Source organism: Cucumis melo, chromosome 5 (genome assembly GCF_025177605.1).
Source record: "Cucumis melo cultivar AY chromosome 5, USDA_Cmelo_AY_1.0, whole genome shotgun sequence".
NCBI classification, from domain to species: Eukaryota; Viridiplantae; Streptophyta; class Magnoliopsida; order Cucurbitales; family Cucurbitaceae; genus Cucumis; species Cucumis melo.
Window position 1 is genome coordinate 20,886,689 of NC_066861.1, and position 22,994 is coordinate 20,909,682.

General features: G+C 33.5%; 1 protein-coding gene across 1 annotated transcript; it reads left to right on the forward strand.

The window, feature by feature from the left end:
* Positions 1-470: 470 nt before the first annotated feature.
* Positions 471-4,947, forward strand: LOC103492112 (codeine O-demethylase-like). The gene is made up of 4 exons (XM_008452327.3): positions 471-942; positions 2,030-2,274; positions 3,292-3,619; positions 4,553-4,947. The coding sequence occupies exons 1-4, from the start codon at positions 721-723 to the stop codon at positions 4,787-4,789; spliced, it is 1,032 nt and encodes a 343-aa protein (XP_008450549.1). The 5' UTR covers positions 471-720; the 3' UTR covers positions 4,790-4,947.
* Positions 4,948-22,994: the final 18,047 nt, after the last annotated feature.

The window sequence follows — 22,994 nt, forward strand, 5'->3', positions numbered from 1 at the left end:
TAATTATCGATTAAAAGAAAACATTTCAATTTATCTTTTAATACCCTGAATCAAGTTTATTAGTTTTCTTTTTTCGAAACATAAGGTTTGAATTTCTACATTGGTAGTCGGATAAATTCACTCTAACAAAGTTCAGACTTATCGAGTTCAAAAGGAAGAATAATGACGTATCATAACACTAGGATGTAGGAAATGTCATTTAAAACATTATTGTTATAAGCTAAGTATGCACACAATTTTGCTCTTTTGTAAGAGACACGAGAAGACATTTACGATTGGAGTGATCGATACAAAAATTTTGAAATTGAATTTAATAATTTTAATCGAGCTCTATAGTCCAAGGCATTAAAAATGAAAAAGTTTCTCATAGATTTAAAATCTTGAAAAGAGTGGTTGGAGAAGAACACATTTTGGAAGGAATAGGAAAATATATATGTCTTCATCATTGTTGTCATTGCCCTTCTTTATTCTACAAAATTAAATTGTTAAACCTAATTAATTATGTTATAGATTAAGCAGAGAAAGTTGGGGGAATATTCGTACTCTCCGTTGACTAAAATTTTGCCGAAGCTCTTCTTGGACGGATTATACTCAACTCTTTGTTTCTTAATTTCTTTCCAATCGGCCTTCATACCTTCATCACCAGTTGCTATAAATAAGTTCGATTCCGAAAGCCAAACCCTATCAGTTTCCATTTTCTTCGATCAATTAGGGGATAAAATGTCTCAGTCAGATTCGAGTAAAAATGTGTTGCAAATGTCCATCAATGGCGATGAACCCCCGCCAGCTTACGTGGTCGAAGGCTGTGCAGTCGGCGGTGCCGGGGAGATTCCGATCATCGACGTGGGAGTGTTTATGCCGTCCTCGTCGCCGGAACCAGAGGTTTTGGACTCGGAATTGGGAAAATTGAGATCTGCTCTCGCCAAGGAGGGATGCTTTCAGGTTTCGATTTCCTTTCCATTCCTCTAATCACTTTTCTTCCCCTAAATTATAATAAAAATGCCGATCGATTAAAACTAAAAAAATACTCAAAAACTTTTAAGGCTTTCATAAAAATAAAAAAAACATTCTATTCATAACTATCCTCGAACTTTAAAATAAAAAAACTTGAAAATACTCTCGTTAATCTAATTTTTAAACCAATTTTTTTAAATATATTTTTGATAGAGGAGTGAATGAGTATTTCTATTATATCTTAAAAAAAATCATCAAAACGATACTAATATAAATAATAAACATATTTAATTATTTTAAAAAATAAAATATTTATTTAATAATTTAAATTTAATTTTTAAGTTTGTTTTATAATTTTTTTTAGAGAATATCTATCTATATGCATATTTTAAACCTTGGTTAAAATAAAAAATTACACCAAATTCCATAGAGTTCTTTAAAACGTAATTAAAAAAAATCTTATGATTTATTAAGTTATCACTATGGGTTAATAGTCAACTGTATGTTAATCACAACAATAACTATGAAGATTGTTTGTATTTGTGATCTATTAATAGTCAAATAAATTAAGGTTTTGTTTTGGTTGTTGGGAAAAATAATGTAAATTATTTTTAACTCTTTTAAGTTCAAGTTATTTATAAAATTACTTTCTCCATAGTTTGAAGGTATTTTTAAAATAAAATTTTAACGATTTCCAATTAAAACTAATGGTATGGGTATTTTTGAATATGTTTTCTACAAAATTTGTAATTTTCTCCTGTAATTAAGTTGTATGTTAAAAATCATTTTCTGTCCTTTAACTTTTGCAAATAACAATTGAGACGTAGAACAAACAGTTTGGTAACTACATAAATTAAGAACATTACAAATTGAAATTATATGGAATACACATTTGTATTCCTTTTAGGAAAACTAGCTAATGTTGTGTTAGTTTTCATCAAGAAAAACCATTTAAAAAGAACTATATATATAACAGCTGAGATGGAGTGGAGTATGAATTCCTCCACCTCATGTAGGCTATACAGATGAGTCTGATGTATATAATTCATAAAGTTTTGAGATGGATTTGGTTTAGGCAATTGGACATGGGATTTCGGATTCATTTCTAGACAAGATACGTGAGGTTGCTAAAGAGTTCTTTGAAATGGGAGAAGAAGAAAAGCAAAAGTATAGTCCAAGGAATGAGGATGATAAATTCCAAGGGTATGGAAACGATGTGGTTGTTTCTGAAAAACAAGTTCTTGATTGGAATTATCGTATCTTCATTCAAGTTTTCCCACATGACTCCAGAAAACTCAATCTTTGGCCAAATGGTTTTAGGTAAACACATTTCATTTCTTCCTTACTACTTCAACTCTTATACGACAATGATATGATCATATGTTTATCATTCAACCCTTTAATTTCCTATATGTGACTCTAAGTCTTTATAGTCTAGGTTTAATTCATCTTTTGGTTTAGGTTCGGTTGTTCCACAAAGCCGTTTGGTTTGGACGTCTCATTCTCTTTTCATGATTTTTTCTGTTAAGAATCCTCATCTTGCTCTTATATATATATATTTATTAAGTTCCTTCGTATGTACAACTATATTTTGGTTTCTTAAAACTTTATGTGTTTGTTTTTTCAGGATTCTTTATCATCATGTACAAAAATTTTAATATTTAGCCAAATTCTAAAAACATAAACAATTATCTTTTAAAAGAGTTCTCTGTTTGTTAAGCAGTTTGATTTTAGTTTTCAAAATTTGTTTTATGATTTATAAGATTTAATAGTTATATAAGATATATATATACTACTTCCTATCCATGTATTTTTCTTTCATTTGTTAGATTTTTGCAAGAGGTATTTAAAGTAATCTTTTCAAAAAAAGAAAATTCCAAAATTTAAAACTTAAATATTTATTTATTAAAAGAATGGATACTTTTAAATATAGGAAAATTAATCAAAATATTTATAAATATATATATAAAAAAATTTAGATTCTATCAATGATAAATATTGATAAACTTTTCTCGTTGTTTATAGGTACATTGATAGATAATATAAAACTTTATTATATTTTATAAATATTTTATCCCATTTGTCATTAATAATAAATTTTGTGAAAAGATATATATTTACTTAGAATTTGACTTGAAAAATAAAACATGTTTCTTATAAGAAGGGGGTGAAACAACCATGTGAAGAAACAAATACATACGCAATTTAAAAAAACAAATGATCTGAAGTACTTATGAGTAAATGTCCATATGGACTATATGTTATGCGATTTTCCATATTGTTTTGCCATTATCATCATTACGTCAACACACATACCACCAATGTTATTTCTTTCAGAGAAATCCTAGAAGAATATGTAGACAACATAAAGTTGGTAACGGAAGTTTTATACAAAGCAATAGCAAAATCGTTGAACATTGATGAAGATAGCTTCGTAAAGCAGCTAGGGGATCGATCACCGATGAATGCAAGGTTTAACTTCTATCCGCCGTGTTCGAGACCAGATTTGGTTCTTGGAGTAAAGGCTCATACAGATGGATCAGCTCTCACAATTTTGTTGCAAGACAAAGAAATGGAAGGTCTTCAAATTTTTGTGGATGATAAATGGGTCAAAGTCCCTGTCTTACCTTATGCTCTCGTGGTCAATCTTGGTGACCAAATGGAGGTAACACCACCTTTCTACTCTCTCTCTCTCATTCTTATTCCTTTTTTTTTTTTTATTCTTTTGTGTTTTCTTTTTTAGAGAAAATATAGGTTAAATTATATATTTGGATTATGATTCGATAAAATCTCGTGAATAGTATGTATTTAGTTTGATAAATTTATAGTGTGACACGTAGTTCTCATCACATGAGCTATTTATGAAGGTTTTGTCAAATAATTTAAGACTAAATTTTAACGTTCAAATTTACACTTTAACCAACAAATCACAAAGGAATATAACAATAATTTGAAAAGAAATAACAAAAAATTGGGGTTGTGGGTTTATCAATAAAGTTGTAAGGTGAAGATACAACTTGAATATTGACATTCTGGACGGTTACAAATATAACAAAATTTATCAATTTATCAATTATAAAAATCTGTCGTTGATAAACCATATTATAAATTTTGGTTTATCACTGATAGGTTATAAGAGTCTATCAGTGTCGTTGATAGACTTTGCTACATTTGTATGATTATTATCTCTAAAATTGTTACCAATTATAATTACCTTGAAATTTAGGTTAATAATAGAATGTCTTAATAAAATGAGTTGTGTCGAGATTTACGTGTATGTATATATGATAATAGGCGAACTTTTATTGATAAAAAATTTAGGTTAAAATATAATTTTGCTTGCATCCTCCACTTTGTGATTTGTTGAATTTAAGTTTATGAACTTTTAAATGTCCAAGTTTAATCCACGTACTTTCAATAAATCTAAAATTTAATCACTTGAAGTTAAGCCTTGGCATGTCTATTAAATTTGACTTTCTTCTACCTATGTGGAAAAGGGGAATGATAGTATATATATATATATATATATATATATATATATATATGAAGATGAATCTACTGATCATTAATTGAATTAATGCATGGTATATAATTGAAGATTATGAGCAATGGAATATTGAAGAGCCCAATGCATAGGGCAGTGACAAACTCAGAAAGGTTGAGGATTTCATTGGCAATGTTTCAAATACCTGAGATTGAGAGGGAGATTGGGCCAGTGGAGGCTTTGGTTGATCAACAAACACCAAAGAAATATAAAAACATCAAAAACTATGGTGCTATCAATTATGAATGCTACCAAAAAGGGATTGTACCAATTGATACTCTTAAAATCTAATTTTTCTTTTCTTTTCTTTTTTTTTTTTCTTTTTAAGAACTACACAACATTCCCAAGTTGTTGGGTAATGCTTTTCTCTTATTATTATTATTTGCAAATAAATTTAATGGTCGTATTGTGACAGAAATAATATGTGAATCTTGATATATTTATTTTTATTATTACTTCTTTAATTAGGAAATCATTATCAATTTTTTGTATTGAAGTCCGTTAAAAAATATAACAAAACGGAAAAATATTTACATTATATAAAACAATTCTGAAAACGGAAAAAGCTCATATACCCACCATGGAAAATATTAAAAATGTTCCGTTAACTACGTCGTCAACAACGCTCGTAATATATTTGGTATATGATCATTTAAATTTGGCTATTGTTTGGTACACAATCGTCCAGATTTGGTTGTTTAGATTTGACTATTTATTTTTTCAATAGTTTAATTTGGTTATACGATTGTTTAGATTTGGTTACACAATCTAAATCTAAACGATTTTTTTTAAGATTTGGTACACGATCGTTTAGATTTGACTAAACAATTTTTTTAAAGATTCTTTTGATACACGATCATTTAGATTTATTTACACTATCGTTTATTTTTTTTCATGGTACACGATCGTTTAGATTTGTTTACAGATCATATATTTTTTTTATACGATTGTTTAAATTTGGCTACCCTAATCTAAACAATCTTTTTTAGGATTCTTTGTACATGATCGTTTAGATTTGACTATTTTTTGTACACGATCGTTTATATTTGGCTACAAATCTAAACAACGTTTTTTCAAGTCTTTTATATTTAGTACACGATCTTGAACAACCAAATAACAGTTTGAAAAAAATAGATCTTTTATATTTGATACACGATAACAGTTTAGAAAAAAGAGAAGAGAAAAAGAAGAAAAACGATGGAAAGAAAAAGATCAAATTGTAGACAAAGAGGAGAAGAAAGATGATAAAAGAAAAGAACAAACATGAAATATTTAAAAAATGGCTAACTTCATAGACTTTGTTACACGAGCCGTAAATATTTTACCAATTTATTATATTTATGAAAATTTTCCCTTTTTATTTTATGTATATTATTCTTTTAAAAGTTTCTTTGAAACTATTGTGGTTGATAGAATGATTATTTGCTATAGTAGTTGGGCTCCTTTGTTTGATATCTATTTTGATTTTCTGTTAGGTGCATGGTATCGTTCATGTTTCGTAATAATTTCTTGCTTTCTACATTTTAAGAATCAAAAGCCATGTAGGAACTATTTTTATTTTTTTTCATTAAGTATCATTTTCCAAAAGTGTTTCAAAGTAAGAAAACAAACGTTCATATTTCTTATTATCGATAACATTTCATAAAACTATTATAATTTAAGTATAAGATTTTTTTTCTTTTACTTTTTCCCAACGCCGCCTTTTTGAATAATGCATTGACAAAACTTTTGTCGATGCACAAAATTCACCTTAACAGTTAACATGAACGTCACCTTAAGGGTCTCAATGTAAATCCAATTTTGGTAGCATAGTTATACTTGTATCAACGTGATTGTTGGATAATGATTTATGTAAAAAAACAAAATTGGTTTCACATAGGGGTGTAAGAATAACCCGAGCAATCCGGACTACTCAACCCATATTATATGGGTTGGGTTGGATTGGGTTAATTTAAAATGTGTGGGTTAGGTTGGGTTGAAAATTTTGATTTTTTTCGGGTTTGGTTGGGTTGCGGGTTGGAGGGTTGAAAAATTTGGGTCAACCCAACCTAAACCAAATTAATATAATAAATATAAATATTAATATATATATATATATATATATATATATATATATATATATTTCATTATTATTTATTCATTTAATAAAACTTAACAATCTTGAGTTTTGAGAGTTTTTTTTTTTTGCTTAACTTGATGCAAAACATATTCAATTTACGGTTCATGATTTTCATTTATGAACATTAAAATTTAGAAACGAAAAAAAATAATAATACAACCGGACAACCCAACCCATATTTTACGAGTTGGGTTGGGTTGGGTTGGCAACCCAACCAACTCGAAAATATGGGTTGGGTTGAGAAATATCTCCCAACCCAATCCAACACGTTAACACCCTTAGTTTCACAGGTAGCTAACCAACACTATTTCTCACAAAATAAAATAAATAAAATTGGAATAATGTTATAATTAACCCAACAACATAATTTAAATTATTATAATATAGTAAAATGTCAATTTTCTTTTTTGTTGATGCACTTTGATGGAGCTATACGTCGAATAATAATAAATCTGCAAAATAGAAATCCGTTAGTAGTATGGTTGAGTAACAAATCTCGTTTTCTTTAAGACATTTCGTGGATCTGCTTAGTATGCAAACAGTTCTGGTATTGCACCGTCATCCTCAATATAAAATAGTCTCTGTTCATCGATTTGAGTTACATCGAACCAAAAGGAAAACCAACACTCTAATGGATACTTTCTCAAAATTCAAAACAGAATGAATTAGAATAGGAGAGAACGAAATTAGAGGGAAATAATAGTTCTTTATTATTATTATTATTATTATTATTATTATTATTATTCAATTTGATAATCTCAAATGAGATCAAATGAGAACCAAAGTGAGATATATATAGTGGAGCAAAAACGTTGGTAACGTTTCGTGATAGTTCATTGGTAAACAATAGTTCAACGATAAAGAAACGATTCAATGGTAAAAAAAGAAAAAACGTAAAATTAATTATGAGAAACGATTCAAAATTAATTTTATAAAAAAAAGTCTATTATTATTCCACACACCACACCACACCTCACCCGATTAGACAAGCAGCGACGACGCAAGTGTGTGGGGATATTGACTAAGCCACATTTGTCTATCTCCCCTCTCTAAAACTTCAATACCCTTTCGAGGCCTAGGTTTCCTAAAACCCTTAGTATCCTTAAAACTCTCGCTCATAACCCCTAAGTTTTCCAAAACCATGCTTTAATACCAAATTGTCACACCCCGTTCTAAGTTTTCCCCTCTAACCTAGACCGTGGTGTGAATTTACTCCTTTAAACAATCCTTTTCAAATGTAAGATTGATAAATTGCTTTTCAAAAATTCTATAAATTTTTCGACAGCACCTCCCTTAAAATATGGGTTAGCCAAACCTGTAAAGGGGAGAAATTCTGCACTTCTATATATGTATGTAATTTCAGAACTCCACAACACATCAAGTGTGTCTCACCACACACTTTTCCAGACAATTTCAAAATTTCAGGCAGAAAATCATGTTCAAACTAGATATTTCGTACAAAATAGTTTCAATCTAATGAGGGATCTCCCCAATCACAAGTTCTTAGCCTCACTCTTGCAACATCTAACCTCTCCGAAATAACTATATACATACAAAAATAATAATGGAGATCTACAATTGATTATGGGAGATTAACCAACGCTTGACCCTTGTTCGCTAACTGGGGGGGGGAGGGGAGAGAGAAAATATTAAGGACATAAGTCACAAACTCAATGAGTGGCAAGTTTCTTAGAAGTAAAGTTCGTAAACCATGCTTAAAAAGAAAAATTGTAAACATGCATTAGTAATGAAATATTAGTTAAAAACGTCATTAACTCATAGCCATTAGTCCACCAACAAACTTGTGGTCAATCCAATCATGGCAAGACATCTAAAAATACAGCCAAAGATAGCTCGCACTTGACAAAGAATTATGCGACCAAAGCTAGCTCACGCACCTTTAGTACCCACCACGATAGTAATCTCCAACCAATCCAATCCAACCATGATAGCATACTAAGTATACGGCCCAAGAATATCACACACGTGATCCGTATCCACAAGGAAACACGCGGCCAAACAGAGCTTACGCATACTAAGCACCTACCACAGTAACAACATCCATCCAATCCAATCCAACCATGATAGCATACTAAGTATATAGTTCGGGAATAGCTCACACGTGCTCCATATCTACAAGGAAACACGGGACCAAACGGAACTCACACATACTTAGCACTTACTACAGTAACTACATACCGGTCCTATGTGCACCCACCATGGGTTAAGCTTGGCCCGAAACCATATCACAATCCTTCATCCATGTACTCACTTAGGCTAAGGTTCCCGGATCTTCGATCACGGTATCTTTTAGCCTTGGAATCCCTTAACAACCATAGGTGGTGCTACAGAAACACATTCATGTAGCCTTTAGGGGAATCACCAACATTCATAAAATTCACATATTTCATAAAGTCAATTTAAATCTTGAGCGACCAATACATGTTTTAAGAATAACCTCTCAGTCAAAACATCCACGTTTAATAACAGATCGAGTATTCTATAAACCAATTGCCATATAATTATAAGGGTTCATGAAAAACAGAAATTCAGAAAACAAAAAGTCATGTTTAAAACATTTCCAACACATAGTTCATAATGTAATCATGCTCGAAGTTCTTACAATCATGGCATACTATAAAACATGTATAGATTTATAAGGAAATACTTGAAAATAAACCACTCACAGTCAGTAACTTCTTCGCCCGGGGTTATACGCTTTTCCCACTTCAATTTGGCCCAAGTTGTGTCAAAATGCCCAATTTTGAGTTTTCAAATGGCTGGACAGTGGCACAAAATCCTCTAATATTCAAATCTAGCATCAAAGAGTAATGGATATTGTGAAAATCGAGTTGAAACTTAATGGGTAATCGAAAATCTTCCATAAACCCAACTAAAATACATTAAAACAAACAAAATATTACCCAACTCAAAGATCCAACTACCCACAAAAGCATTATAGCGAAGACTATCGCTCTGATGGCTTCGAACAGCTGTGTGTGGCAGGAAATAAGCGGCGAGCTAAATCGCACAAGGAGTGGCTGAGTGGTACGTCGACTAGTGTAGAGTAAAATAGAGGTTTTCGGCCAGCCAGCGGGAACCGCATTAGGCAGTCACTAAATTGACGTGGGTGGTTTTTGTTCGGTTAGATGGGTGGCGCGTCGGCAGTGGATTTGGCATCAACGAGCCACTACGCTCCAATCGCAAAAGGGAGAGAAGTATAGTGGTTACTAGGTTGCGTCGACATGCAACCGTCTTCCGTCGAGTCACACGCTGCGAGAGAAGGCTGATGGAGGCATCGGCTAGAGGAGAGATGGTGAACGAAAGAAGAAGAAGATTGCGACGGGGGGTTTCACAGTTTCCTTGGAGAAGAAGAAGAAATTTCTTCTTTTTCCTTTTTTCTTAACCTTAATAATAAAAGAATGACCAAATTAAAACGCTCCTCACATTACTTTAAATTCACTATTTTGCCCTTCTTCATTCTTTCCAACATCTAATAAAACAATTTAAGTTTTAAATCCAACTAAAATAGTTCTAAATTTACCTTAAAAGCAAATCAACCTCAAATAGTATAAAAGAAAATATTCTGATTTGTTTTTTTACAATTCAGGAAATATTAAACAAATAGATAAAATAAAGGAGAGGGGAACGAGGGCTTACAAGTTACTACCTCATTTTTAAGAATTTTATCCTCAAAATTCGATTAAGATGGTGATGTGAAAAGCTATAGGTATCGAGCCTTCATTGCCTGCTCAGTCTCCCACGTTGCTTCTTTAGTAGTATGGTTCCTCCAAAAAACTTTGACTAATGGTATGACCTTGTTCCTTAGCATTTGCTCCTTTTTGTCAAGAATTTATATTGGTTCCTCTTCGTAGGATAAGTTCTCTTTCAAATGAATCGGTTGTGCTTCAAGAATATGAGATGGATCGGGAATGTACTTAGGCAACATTGACACCTGAAACACATCATGGATCCTAGAAAGTTCCATTGGCCAGCCAAACAATACGTTGCCGGTCCAATACGTTCTAGTATCTCATAAGGTCCAATAAATCTTGGACTCAGCTTCCTTTTTTTGCCAAAACAAAATACACCTTTCCAAGGGGATAACTTTAGAAAGACCTTTTCACCAAATTCGAACTCCAAGTCCTTTCCACGCTTATCTGCATAACATTTTTGACGATCCTGGGTTGTTTTCAACTTTTCTCTAATGATTTTCACATTCTCAGAAGTGATTTGTACTAATTCTGGCCCCACTAACTGTCTTTCTCCAACTTCATCCCAGCACATGGGAGTTCTATAACGCGTACCATACAAAGCCTCATATGGTGTCATTCCAATACTTGAATAGAAACTATTATTATTTGTAAATTCCATTAATGGTAGGTGAGCATCCCAATTACCCTTAAACATATCCTCCAAGGTCTGAATGGTTCGTTCTGACTGGCCATCTGTCTGAGGATGAAATGCGGTACTGAAATGTAGCTTGGTACCCAAGGCTTGTTGTAAACTTGGCCAAAATTTTGAGGTAAACCTAGAGTCTCAATCAGACACAATCGATACTGGAGCTCCATATGCACTCACAATCTTATCAACGTACAATTTGACCAGCTTATCTAAGGTGAAAGTGACCTTGACTAGTAGAAATCTTGTTGTCTTCATAAGTCTATCAACTATCACTCAAATGTCATCATACCCACTCGATGTGTGGGGAAGTCCAAATAAAAAGTCCATGGTAACATGCTCCCATTTTCATTCCGGTACTGGAAGAGGGTTTAGAAGTCCCGCTGGTTTCTAACGTTCAAGTTTAACTTAATGACAGATTAAACACTTAGCCACATATTCTGCAATCTCATGCTTCATACCTGGCCACCAATAGTGCTTCTTTAAAGTTCTATACATTTTCGTACTACCAGGATGCATTGCATATGCAGAACTATGTGCTTGCTCTAAAACTTGATCTTTTATTGTTTGGTTACTAGGTACACACAACCAATCATATTTCATCAAAGCACTATCACCTCTCAAGCTATAATTCAATCTTTGGTTCAGTCTTACCTCTTCTGCTAACTTCCTTAGCATTATATCATCTAACTGAGCTTGAATAATACGGTCTATCAAAATAGGTCATACTTGGAAGTGTGCAATCAAACTCCCTAGCTTTCCTACTGACACAGTAGCTTTACCCATCTTCAATTCTTTCAATAGAAACGAACCAACCGAATTTAAAGTGACATTAGAATGATTAAACTTCCTGCTTAAAGCATCAGCCACCATATTAGCCTTACCAGAATGATAATCGATGGTGCAATCATAATCTTTGATTAATTCTAACCATCATCTCTGTCTTAGATTTAGTTCCTTCTAATCAAATATGTATTTCAAACTTTTATGATTAGTGAATATATGGCATCTCTCACCATAAAGGTAATGTTGCCAAATCTTTAATGTAAGGACCACTGCTGCTAATTCTAAGTCATGGGTAGGGTAATTATATTCATGCTTCTTTAACTGTCTAGAAGCATAAGCCACTACCCTTCTTTTTTGCATCAAGACATAACCTAACCCTTGATAAGAAGCATCACAACAGATCTCGAATTCTACATTAGGAGTCGGAAGTGTTAAAACTGGAGCTGTTACAAGCCTTTTCTTTAACTCTTGAAAACTCCATTCACAAGCATCTGTCCATTCAAACTTTACATTCTTCTTGGTTAGGTTGGTTAACGAAAGTGCCAATTTCGAAAACCCTTCCACAAATCGACGATAATACCTCGCTAAACTAAGAAAACTTCGAATCTCAGTGATGGAGGTAGGTCTTTCCCACTTATTTACTGCTTCAATTTTCTGAGGATCGACACAAATGCCTTCCACTGAAACCACATGACCCAAATATATTACCCGATCCAACCAGAATTCACACTTACTGAATTTAGCATACAACTCTCGGTCCCGCAGTGTCTGCCACACTATTCTGAGGTGTTCAGCATGCTTTTCCTTACTCCTAGAATAAACCAATTTGTCGTCTATGAACATAATAACAAACTGATCTAAGTATGGATGAAACACCAGATTCATCAAGTCCATGAAGGCTGTAGGGGCATTAGTTAACCCAAAGAGCATTACCAAGAATTCATAATGCCCATATCTCGTTCGAAAAGTTGTTTTCAGGATATTTGACTCTTTAAATTTTAATTGATGATAACTTGATCTCAAGTCAATCTTAGAGAATATAGAGGCACCACGAAGCTGATCAAATAAATCATCTATTCGGAGCAAATGATATTTGTTATGCATTGTTACCTTATTTAACTGTCAGTAGTCAATACCTAACCTCAATATACCATCCTTCTTTTTAACAAACAACACTGGTGTACCCCACGGAGATGCACTAGGTCAGATAAAGCCCTTATCCACCAATTCCTGCAACTGTAATTTTAGTTCTCTTAGTTCCATCAGTGCCATTCTATAGAGAGCTTGTGAAATGAGTGCTGTTCCAGGCACTAAATCAATTAAGAATTCAATCTCTCTATCGGGTGGTAGTCCTGATAACTCTTCAGGAAAAACATCTAGAAATTTTCTTACCACTAGTATATCTTTAAGCTTCAGCTTACTAACCTGTGTATCCATCACATGTGCAAGGTAGGTTGTACAACCCTTCCTCAATAATTTACTGGCCTTTAAAGCAGAGATCATACAGGTGGAAAGTATTTTTCTATCACCGTGGAAAATGATTTCATTCTTCCCTAGATGTTTAAAAACAATCCCTAGATGTTTAAAAACAATCTCTTTCTGATGACAATTTAAGGAGACATAGTGATTGGATAGAAGATCCATTCCCAAGATAACATTAAACTCCTGAATGTTTAACGAAATCAAATCCACTCCTAAAGTTTCACCATCAATATGAAAATACAATTTCGATACACAGGTGTACTTATCAACAATTCCTTAGTCAGACTTTCTAACTTTTTACCAACCCCAATTGTAAACGTAATAGAGACAGAAGAATATGTTGCACCAGGATCCATTAAGACATGTGCAGATTTATCAAATATAGATAACGTACTAGTCACAACATTTGTGCATCTGCTGCCTCCTTTATGTCATTGCAAAAACTTTCCCTTCTTGAAGAGAGCGACCTACTGGTCCTCTCTGTTTTCCTTTACTAGAGCCTTCACCACTTGTTCTTGTGGTTCTTGGCTACTGGCTTACTATTTGAGAAGTGGTTTTCATAATAGTATTACCCACCAGTATCAAATGTGGACAGTCTCTACGATAATGTCCTGGCTGACCACAGTTATAACATACACTGCTCTTGCAAGACTCTGATACAACCCTATCTGATCGAGCAACATAAGAACCTCTTGTAGAAGATATAGGATGACTAAAACTGCTCGATCTCTAAACTCCTCCACTTGATCCTGATTTAGAGAAAGAATAACCACTGTACTGAGACTTAAAATTTCCTCTGTTAAACACCCCTTACACAAATCTTCCACTTCTTCCTTTACCTGGTCGATTTTGATGCATCGACGAGTTAAATGTACGTACATTCTTGGAAGCTTATCTTTCACGCTTCCCTTCATTTAAACTTTTCTCTACCCTTAGTATTGCCTCTACTAATTTAGAGAAATCAATTTAGTCTGCACAAGCTGTGATAGGAATACAAATTTCCTCTTGTAATCCCTCTTCAAATCCTTGCATCTTTCCACCTCATCTTTAATCACACTAGTGGCATACTTAGATAATTTTGTATACTTCTTCTCATATTTCACAACGATCATTGAACCTTGAGTGAACCTTAAGAACTTACTTCGTTTTGCATCACGGAAGGAGCGCGAATAAAACTTTTCAAAGAATGTCTTTTTAAACTCATCCCAACTCATATCAACTGTAGCTCTTCGTCTACTTTCTGTCAAACGCCACCAATCTTCAGTGCCATTTTTTAGTAAAAAAACAACAAGTTCCACCTTCCTATCCTCTAGACATCTCATTACTTTGAAGCACTTTTCAATCAGAGTAAGCCATGCTTCAGCATCGGCAAGATTTGTTGTCCCTGCAAAAGTGGTAGCACCTAAGGCTTTCAATCGCTCAATCCAAAAATTCTTTTCTAGGTTTGATTGTGTCGATCTAATCCCTGAAACCAATCCTTGAGCCAGTCTATCAAGTAATTGCTCTTCCACATTTACCTCAACATGGAGACGACTAGATTCAGCATCAGACTCTTCACTTCCCATAGCTGCTTCTCTAGCAGCGTTACTAGCTTCTGCAACAGAGAGCTTTCGAGGTCTACCCCGAAGCATGGTTCCTATAACATAATGATAAAGTACATTTATTTAGTAAATGTAACTCATACAACTTACTACAGTATTACAAAACATGTGATTTCTTAAATGTAGAACCTTAGCATCCTTAAAACTCTCACTCACAACCCCTAGGTTTCCCTAAACCATGCTCTAATACCAAATTGTCATACCCCGTTCTAAATTTTCCCCTCTAACCTTAATCGTGGTGCAAATTTACTCCTTTAAACAATCCTTTTCAAATGTAAGATTGATAAATTGCTTTTCAAAAATTTTATAAATTTTTCGACAGCACCTCCCCTAAAATATGGGTAGCCAAACCTGTAAAGAAGTGAAATTTTGCACTTCTATATATGTATGTAACTTCAGCTCCACAACACATCTCACCGCACACTTTTCAACAATTTCAAAATTTCAGGTAGAAAATCATGTTCAAACTAGATATTTCGTACAAAATAGTTTCAATCTAATAAGGGATCTCCTCAATCACAAGTTCTTAGCCTCACTCTTGCAACATCTAACCTCTCTATAATGTATTAAAAAAACTATATCCATACAAAAAAAATAATGGAGATCTACAATTGATGACGAGAGATTAACCAACGCTTGATCCTTGTTCGCTACCTGAGAGGGGGGGGGGGGAGAAAACATTAAGGACGTAAGTCATAAACTCAGTGAGTGGCAAGTTTCTTAGAAGTAAAGTTCGTAAACCATGCTTAAAGAAAAAATTGTAAACATGCATTTGTAATGAAATATTATTTAAAAACGTCATTAACTCATAGCCATCAGTCCGTTAACAAACCTGTGGTCAATCCAACCATGGCAAGGTATCCATAAATACAGCCAAAGATAGCTCACACATGACGAAGTATTATGCGACCAAAACTAGCTCACACACCTTTAGTACCTGCCACGATAGTAATCTCAAACCAATCCAATTCAACCATGATAGCATACTAAGTATACGGTCTAGAAATAGCTCAAACGTGATCCATATCCACAAGGAAACACGCAGCCAAACGGAGCTCACACATACTTAGAACCTACCACAGTAACAACATCCATCCAATCCAATCCAACTATGATAGCATACTAAGTCTACGACCCATGAATAGCTCACACGTGCTCTATATCCATAATAAAACACGCAGCCAAACGGAGCTCACGCATACTTAGCACCTATCACAGTAACTATATATCGCTCCTATGTGCACATAGAGCCACCCACCATGGATTAAGCTTGGCTCAAAGCCATATCACAATCCTCCATCCATGTCATCACCTAGACTCAAGTTCCCGAATCTCCGATCACGACATCTTTCAGCTTCAGAATCTCCTAACAACCATAGGTGGCGCTACAGAAACACATTCACATAGCCTTTAGGGTAATCATCAACATTCATAAAAATCACATATTTCATAAAACCAATTTAAATCTTGAGCGACCAATACATGTTTTAAGAATAACCTTTCAGTCAAAACATCCACGTTTAATAGTAGATCAAGTATTCTTTAAACCAATTGCCATATAACAGAAAGTCGTGTTTGAAAACATTTCTAACACATAGTTCATAATGTAATCATGCTCGAAGTTCTCACAATCATGGCATACTACAAAACATGCATAGATTTATAAGAAAATACTTGAAAATAAACCACTCATAGTCAGTAACTCGATCCCCCAGGGTTATACGATTTCCCCACTTCAATTTGGTCCAAGTTGTGCCAAAACGCCCAATTTCGAGTTTTCAAATGGTTGGATAGAGGCATAAAATCCTCTAATATTCAAATCTAGCATCAACGAGTAATATGTATTGAGAAAATCGAGTTTGGTAATTGAAAATCTTCCACAAACCCAACTAAAAATACACTAAAACAAGCAAAACCTTACCCAACTCCAACTAAAGTACACTAAAGTCGCCGGTGAGTTCTTGATCTTTCTTTTTTCGCTTCTTTTCCCTTCGTTTATCTCTTCCCCTGTGCACAATCCTACAAATTACCTTGATAAATTGAAGAGGAAGTAGGGTTCTTAGAGACATATAAAGAGCACCGAAAAAAGAGAGATCAAGAACTCTTAGAAATGAAATTTGAAATTTAACTATTGAATGAAAAAAAATTGCAAAAGAAAAAAAATCGAGTTAAGAAGAAAGAAGAATTTACGGAGATTTTGTTTTTTTTTGCAAAAGGTGGTGATGGTGGTGAGTTTTAACAATTATTTCTTGAAGATTAGGTTTTTAAAGAAGAAAATTATTATCCAAAGGGAAATGAGTTTGAAATTAGAAAGTTTTCATTCTTTCATAAAGTTTTTTGTATCATTGATTTTGTTTTGGTTTAAAAATAGTTTACATTGACTGTTTAGGTTAAGAATAGGACTATCCTTTTTGTTGGCTTGTTTAAGAATAGTTCATATATGAGTTGTTTTGGTTAAGAATAAGATTATCATTTTTGCAATTAGCTTAAATGAAAATAATTCTAAAGTATATGATTATTGTGTGCTTATTCAAATTAGATTTAGCTTAGAATATATACAATTTACATTAATTTGATATGTTGCTTATTAGAAAAAATGTCACATATATGGTGTAAAAGGAAATATGTATGTGTTATATTGGTTTAGTATTTGAATAGGTTTGATTTTTTATTACTATATAAATAGGTCTTTTAGAGTTATATTTCAGTATACAATTTATGTTACAAAACCGATAAATAAATAATACAAAAATGTAAAATATACAATTTGCCCTTCTTGTTTTAAATGTTTCAATTTGATCCTTGTTTAAATAGAATGAGTATTACTTTACCACACTTATATTTTCTTTGAAAAGTCACTAAATTCCTTTTAATGCAACCTGTTTATTAATGCAATCATTATTCTGTCTTTTCTTTTAGTTTCTAGTGGGTTCTATATGAAATATGTGTATAATAGGATGTAGTTATTGATTCATTTTCTTGAGTTGTCATCCATCTCTTTTGTAACCAGGTTTGTTTAGAGGGAAATTATAGAAGATTCGGTGTTGTGACATCAACACATTGGACAAATCATGGATGATGGAAAATAGGATGTCTAGAGAATATGATGTAGGAATTGAAAGTTTTATTCAATTTGGTTTGTCTCATGCCAAAGGTTCTAATTCGATAAGATGTCCATGTTTGAAATGCGGGAATCGTTTACTTAAGGATGTCTCAATAGTTTGGTATCATTTGTATGCTAATGGAATTGATAAAAGTTACAAGGTATGGTTCTGGCATGGTGAAGATTTGAACTCAAAGACTGTTATCAGTAGAATGAAAATACAGTCGATGAAAAATACGAACACGACAATTTGTTTAATACAATAAACATGTTTCAATTTGCTCATGACTAATCTTGTAATACATCCAATACATTTGATACTATGTTTGATGATGCAAAGAAACCCTTATACCCAGGATGTAAGAAATTCATAAAGTTGTTAGCCCTCGTGAGATTGTACAACTTAAAGGTTAGATATGGTTGGAGTAACATTAGCTTTTCTGAATTGTTGTCCATAATAAGTGATCTTCTACCTGACAACAACAAAATACCAACTTCTTTATACGAAGCGAAGTAAACACTAGGTGCCTTAGGACTGAGTTACCAAAAAATTGATGCATATCCTAATGATTGTTGTTTGTATAGAAAAGAGTATGCAAACTCGACAAAGTGTCCTAAGTGTGGTTTGTCAAGGTGGAAAATCACTAAAAACTTAACAAGTGAAAACGGTGGAGTGGCTGTCAAGCAGATGTGGTATTTTCCAATAGTTCCAAGATTTATAAGAATGTTAAATAACTTCGAGAATGTTATGAACTTACGTTGGATTACGATTGATAGAAAAGTTGATGGTATTATGAGACACCCGACTGACACTCCATCATGGAGGTTGATAGATCACATGTGGCCAACCTTTGGGTCAAAACCAAGAAATCTCCGTTTGGGTTTATTGACTGATGGAATTAACCCATTTGGAGATTTATCGTTAAATTGTAGTTGTTGGCCAGTTATTACTACAATATATAACCTTCCACCATAGTTGTGTATGAGTAGGAAACATTTGACGTTAACAATGTTAATATCAGGTCCGAAGCAACTGGATACGATATCAACAGCTATTTAGCACCCTTAATTCATGACCTCAAAATTTTACGGGCAGAAGGGGTTCGATGTTTTGAAGCATATAAAGAAGAATATTTCACTTTGCAAGCCATCTTATTGTGGACTATCAATGATTTTCCTGCATACGATAATTTATGTGGGTGTAGTGTTAAAGGTTTTAAGGCTTGTCCAATATGTGGAGAATAGACTACTTCAATTAGACTAAAACATGGAAAAAATGCATACATGGACATAGGAAATATTTGCCAAGACATCATCCTTACAGAATACAGAAAAAGAATTTTGATGGTAAGTAAGAGCATGGAAATCCTCCACAGCCCTTGTCAGTGGAGGCCATCGACTTTAAACTCAAAAAAATGATATTTTCATGTGGAAAGAAGTGAGACAAGAGTAATAACGAAGGTGGCAATGACTATTAGAAAAGAAGATCAGACTTCTTTAAATTACCATATTGGAAGAACTTGCATGTACGACATTGTCTAGACGTAATGCATATTGAGAAGAATGTATATATGAATATAGTAGGAACATTGCTTGATATACTAGAAAAAAGTAAAGATGGGACGAATACTAGACTTGATCTAGTAGAGATGAATATAAGACCAGAATTGGCACCAATGGTTATAGGTAATATAACTTACATACCTGCAGCATGCTATAAATTGCCAAGAGAAAAGAAGTATCAGTTTTGTAAGACTTTTTCTGAAATTAAAGTTCCATAAAGGTATTCATCAAATATCAGTAGTCTTGTCTCTTTGGATGACTTAAAACTTAATAACCTTAAATCGCATGACTGTCACGTTTTAATGCAACAATTGCTTCCAATTGCAATACCCTCAATCCTAACGAAGAATGTGAGATACACTATAAGTACACTGTATTTTTTCTTCAATGCAATTTGCACTAAAATTTTCTTCGTATCAGAGCTTGATGCACTGCAACAAGATATAGTTAATGACTTTATGTAATCTTGAGAAGTATTTTTCACCCTCGTTTTTCACAATTATGGTTCATCTCGTTATTCATCTTGTGAGAGAAGTAAAGCTTTGTGGTCCTGTATATTTGCGGTAGATGTACCAATTTGAGAGATACATGAAAGTGTTGAAAAGTTTTGTTTGTAATAGAAATCTTGAAAAGTTTTGTTTGTAATAGAAATCAACTTGAATGATGCATTGCAGAAGCACAAATATGTGAAGAGGCTGTTGAGTTCTATTCAGACTTCCTTTCTGGAATAGATCCAATTTGTCTTAGGTCACTAAATTCAAGGGAAGACAAACAAACCAATAGAACGCTATCAGTGGGAACATATGTCTGGCCCGATATACAACAATTGAAGCAAGCACATCTTCACATTTTACAGAACACTGAAGAAGTACATCCATATATAGAGTACACATTCTTATTATCATACACCAACACTATTAAGTTACCCTTCATAACACATAATTTTTATCTGCTACCTATTTTGTAGACAACATATGAACCATCTGAGAATTGAAAACATAATCGATCATTCAGTGCATGGATACGAGATAAGGTGAATGAATACTTCAAATTGTTTGTTGTTTTATTATTGTTGGTTACCAGTTCCAACATGTAACTATGTTTATTAATAGGTGATGTGTGAATTACACGAAGGAAAGGTAGTCTCGAACACAATACGATGGCTTGCACATGGCCCCAATCGTGGTGTAATGACGTATGAAGGGTATATGATTAACGAATCTTCTTACCACACAAAGTCTCTTGATGGCCGTTGAACTGTTCAAAATAGTGGGATTATGTTAGTGGTAACGATAATGCAGGTGTCTAGTGCGAAGGACAAAAATCCAGTCATTGGTGACATGTCTTTCTATGGGATGATTGAAGACATTTGGTAAGTCAGTTACAATTTGTTCAATATTGTTCTTTTCAAATGCAGTTGGGTTGAAAATAAGACTAGTGTTCGTATAGACGATCTTCACTTCAGTTGGTTGACCTTAGCTGAATTGGACATTCTTCAGGTTCCTTCATTATTGTCACACACGGGAAACAAGTCTTTTATGTCTCAGATCCTGTTGATGCAAGATGGTCGGTTGTTGTAATGCCTCCACAAAAAGATTTTTCGTAAAAATGTGCTAATGATGACCTTGGAGATATGTTGCCTCACTATCCCCCAATTTCAAAATGGAATACAACAAGTGACATTGATTAAAGTGAGGATACATACACTAGACCTGACTGTGAAGGCACATGGGTTACCACTTGACTTTCTTAGGTATGTGAAGTAATTAAAGTCTCTTTAGATGTCCTTTTTTGGTTATGTTTAATGTTAATGATTGTCGTTGTTTATTTGCAGGACAAAGTCAGTTCCAAATACGACTTCTTTAGAAACTACTGTTATGAAGCGATAATATTTCATGTTGAAGACTTTTTTTTACAACTTCGAATATTACTAAGTTTTTTATTTGCTATATTCAAAGTACCATGTATCATATTATTGTTAGTATGAGTTAATCATGGTGTTAGTGTGTAAGAACAACTTTTACTTATTTCATAACCAACATTTGAGACTTTTTGAACTATGAACTTCCTTTTGCGATTTTGAAACTAATTGTTTTTCTTACTATTACATCAGTATTGTAGATATGGTTGATTCATAGGATGTTGCACTACAAAAAATCGGAATTCTCTCGACACAGAGAAAGACGTCGGCACAAAAAACGTAAAAAATGAAAGGATCTTCTGACGCCCAGTGTAAAACGTCGGGAGAAAAATGCTATTCTCAACGTTGGAAAATGAACGTCAAGAATACCATCAGGAATTATATGTTTTCTCGACGCATCGACAAAGAAGCGTAAAAAATAGATGACATTAATTATGTCAGAGATGTATTCCTGACGTCAAGCATCATGCGTTGGGACCATTATCGGGAATTACATGTTATCCCGACCCATCGTGTATGCGTCAAGAAAGAACCATAAAAAATAAGGCCACATTAATTATGGCAGACATGTATTCCTGACACCATGCATCATGCATCGGAGACGACGTCGGGAATAAGGAGCAGTCTCGACGCTATTGTTGCACGTCAGGAACAGCATCGGGAATAAAGAGCATTTCCAATGCCGTTAGTGGGATCTCTCGATGCTTTTGGGCTACATCGAGAGATGCCCTATAAATTTCATTTTAGTTATGTGAAACACAGAACCGAAACGAAGAGGCAAAAAAAAAAAAAGAGAGAAGCAAAATGAAGAAGGATTCGTCGTCGTGCCCTCGTCGCTGTTGCCCTCGCCGCCATCAACCCATGCCATCGTACATCGAGGTAAGTTTAACATCATTAATTTTTAAGTTTATTTAGATAGTTTAGGGTTTTTTTAAAACAATTGTTTTAGGATTTTGTTTTGGAATAGATTTTTGTTTGTGAAATGTATTGTTGTATTGAATGTGTGTCGAATTGAAACTTTGAATGTTGTTGAATTGAAATTTGATGTTGGTTGAATAAAAATTTTAGGGGGGTTTCAATGGAAAATTTGAAGCGGGGGTTGGTTTAATTTAAATTTTGAAGTGGTGAATGATGAATTGAAAATTTGAAGTGGGTTTAGTTGAATTTAAATTTTGAATGAGAAGTTTAGGGTTGAATTGAAAATTTGAAGAGATGGTGAATTTAAATTTTGAAGGAGGTTTAGGGTTGAATTGAAAATTTGAAGTTGGGGGTTGAATTTAAATTTTGAAGTGTGTGGGGGGGGGGGGGGGGGTTAATTGAAATTTTGAAGGGGGTGGAGGGATGAATTGAAAATTTAAAATGGAGGAGGGTTGAATAGAAATTTTGAAGGGGTGGGGGGTTTGAATTGAAAATTTGAGAGGGACAATCGAATTTGTTGGCGTTAAAAATTCTGTAATATGGGTTAAGATTTGTTTTGGCTATCTTGCAATAATGGTAGCCTGTTTGTGTTGAATAACTTT

Excerpts from the sequence above, each read along its gene's own strand:
- LOC103492112 (XM_008452327.3), top strand. The coding sequence starts at position 721 with ATGTCTCAGTCAGATTCGAGTAAAAATGTGTTGCAAATGTCCATCAAT. Across the intron at positions 2,275-3,291 it reads CTTTGGCCAAATGGTTTTAG|AGAAATCCTAGAAGAATATG; the intron begins GTAAACACATTT and ends TATTTCTTTCAG. Across the intron at positions 3,620-4,552 it reads ATCTTGGTGACCAAATGGAG|ATTATGAGCAATGGAATATT; the intron begins GTAACACCACCT and ends ATATAATTGAAG.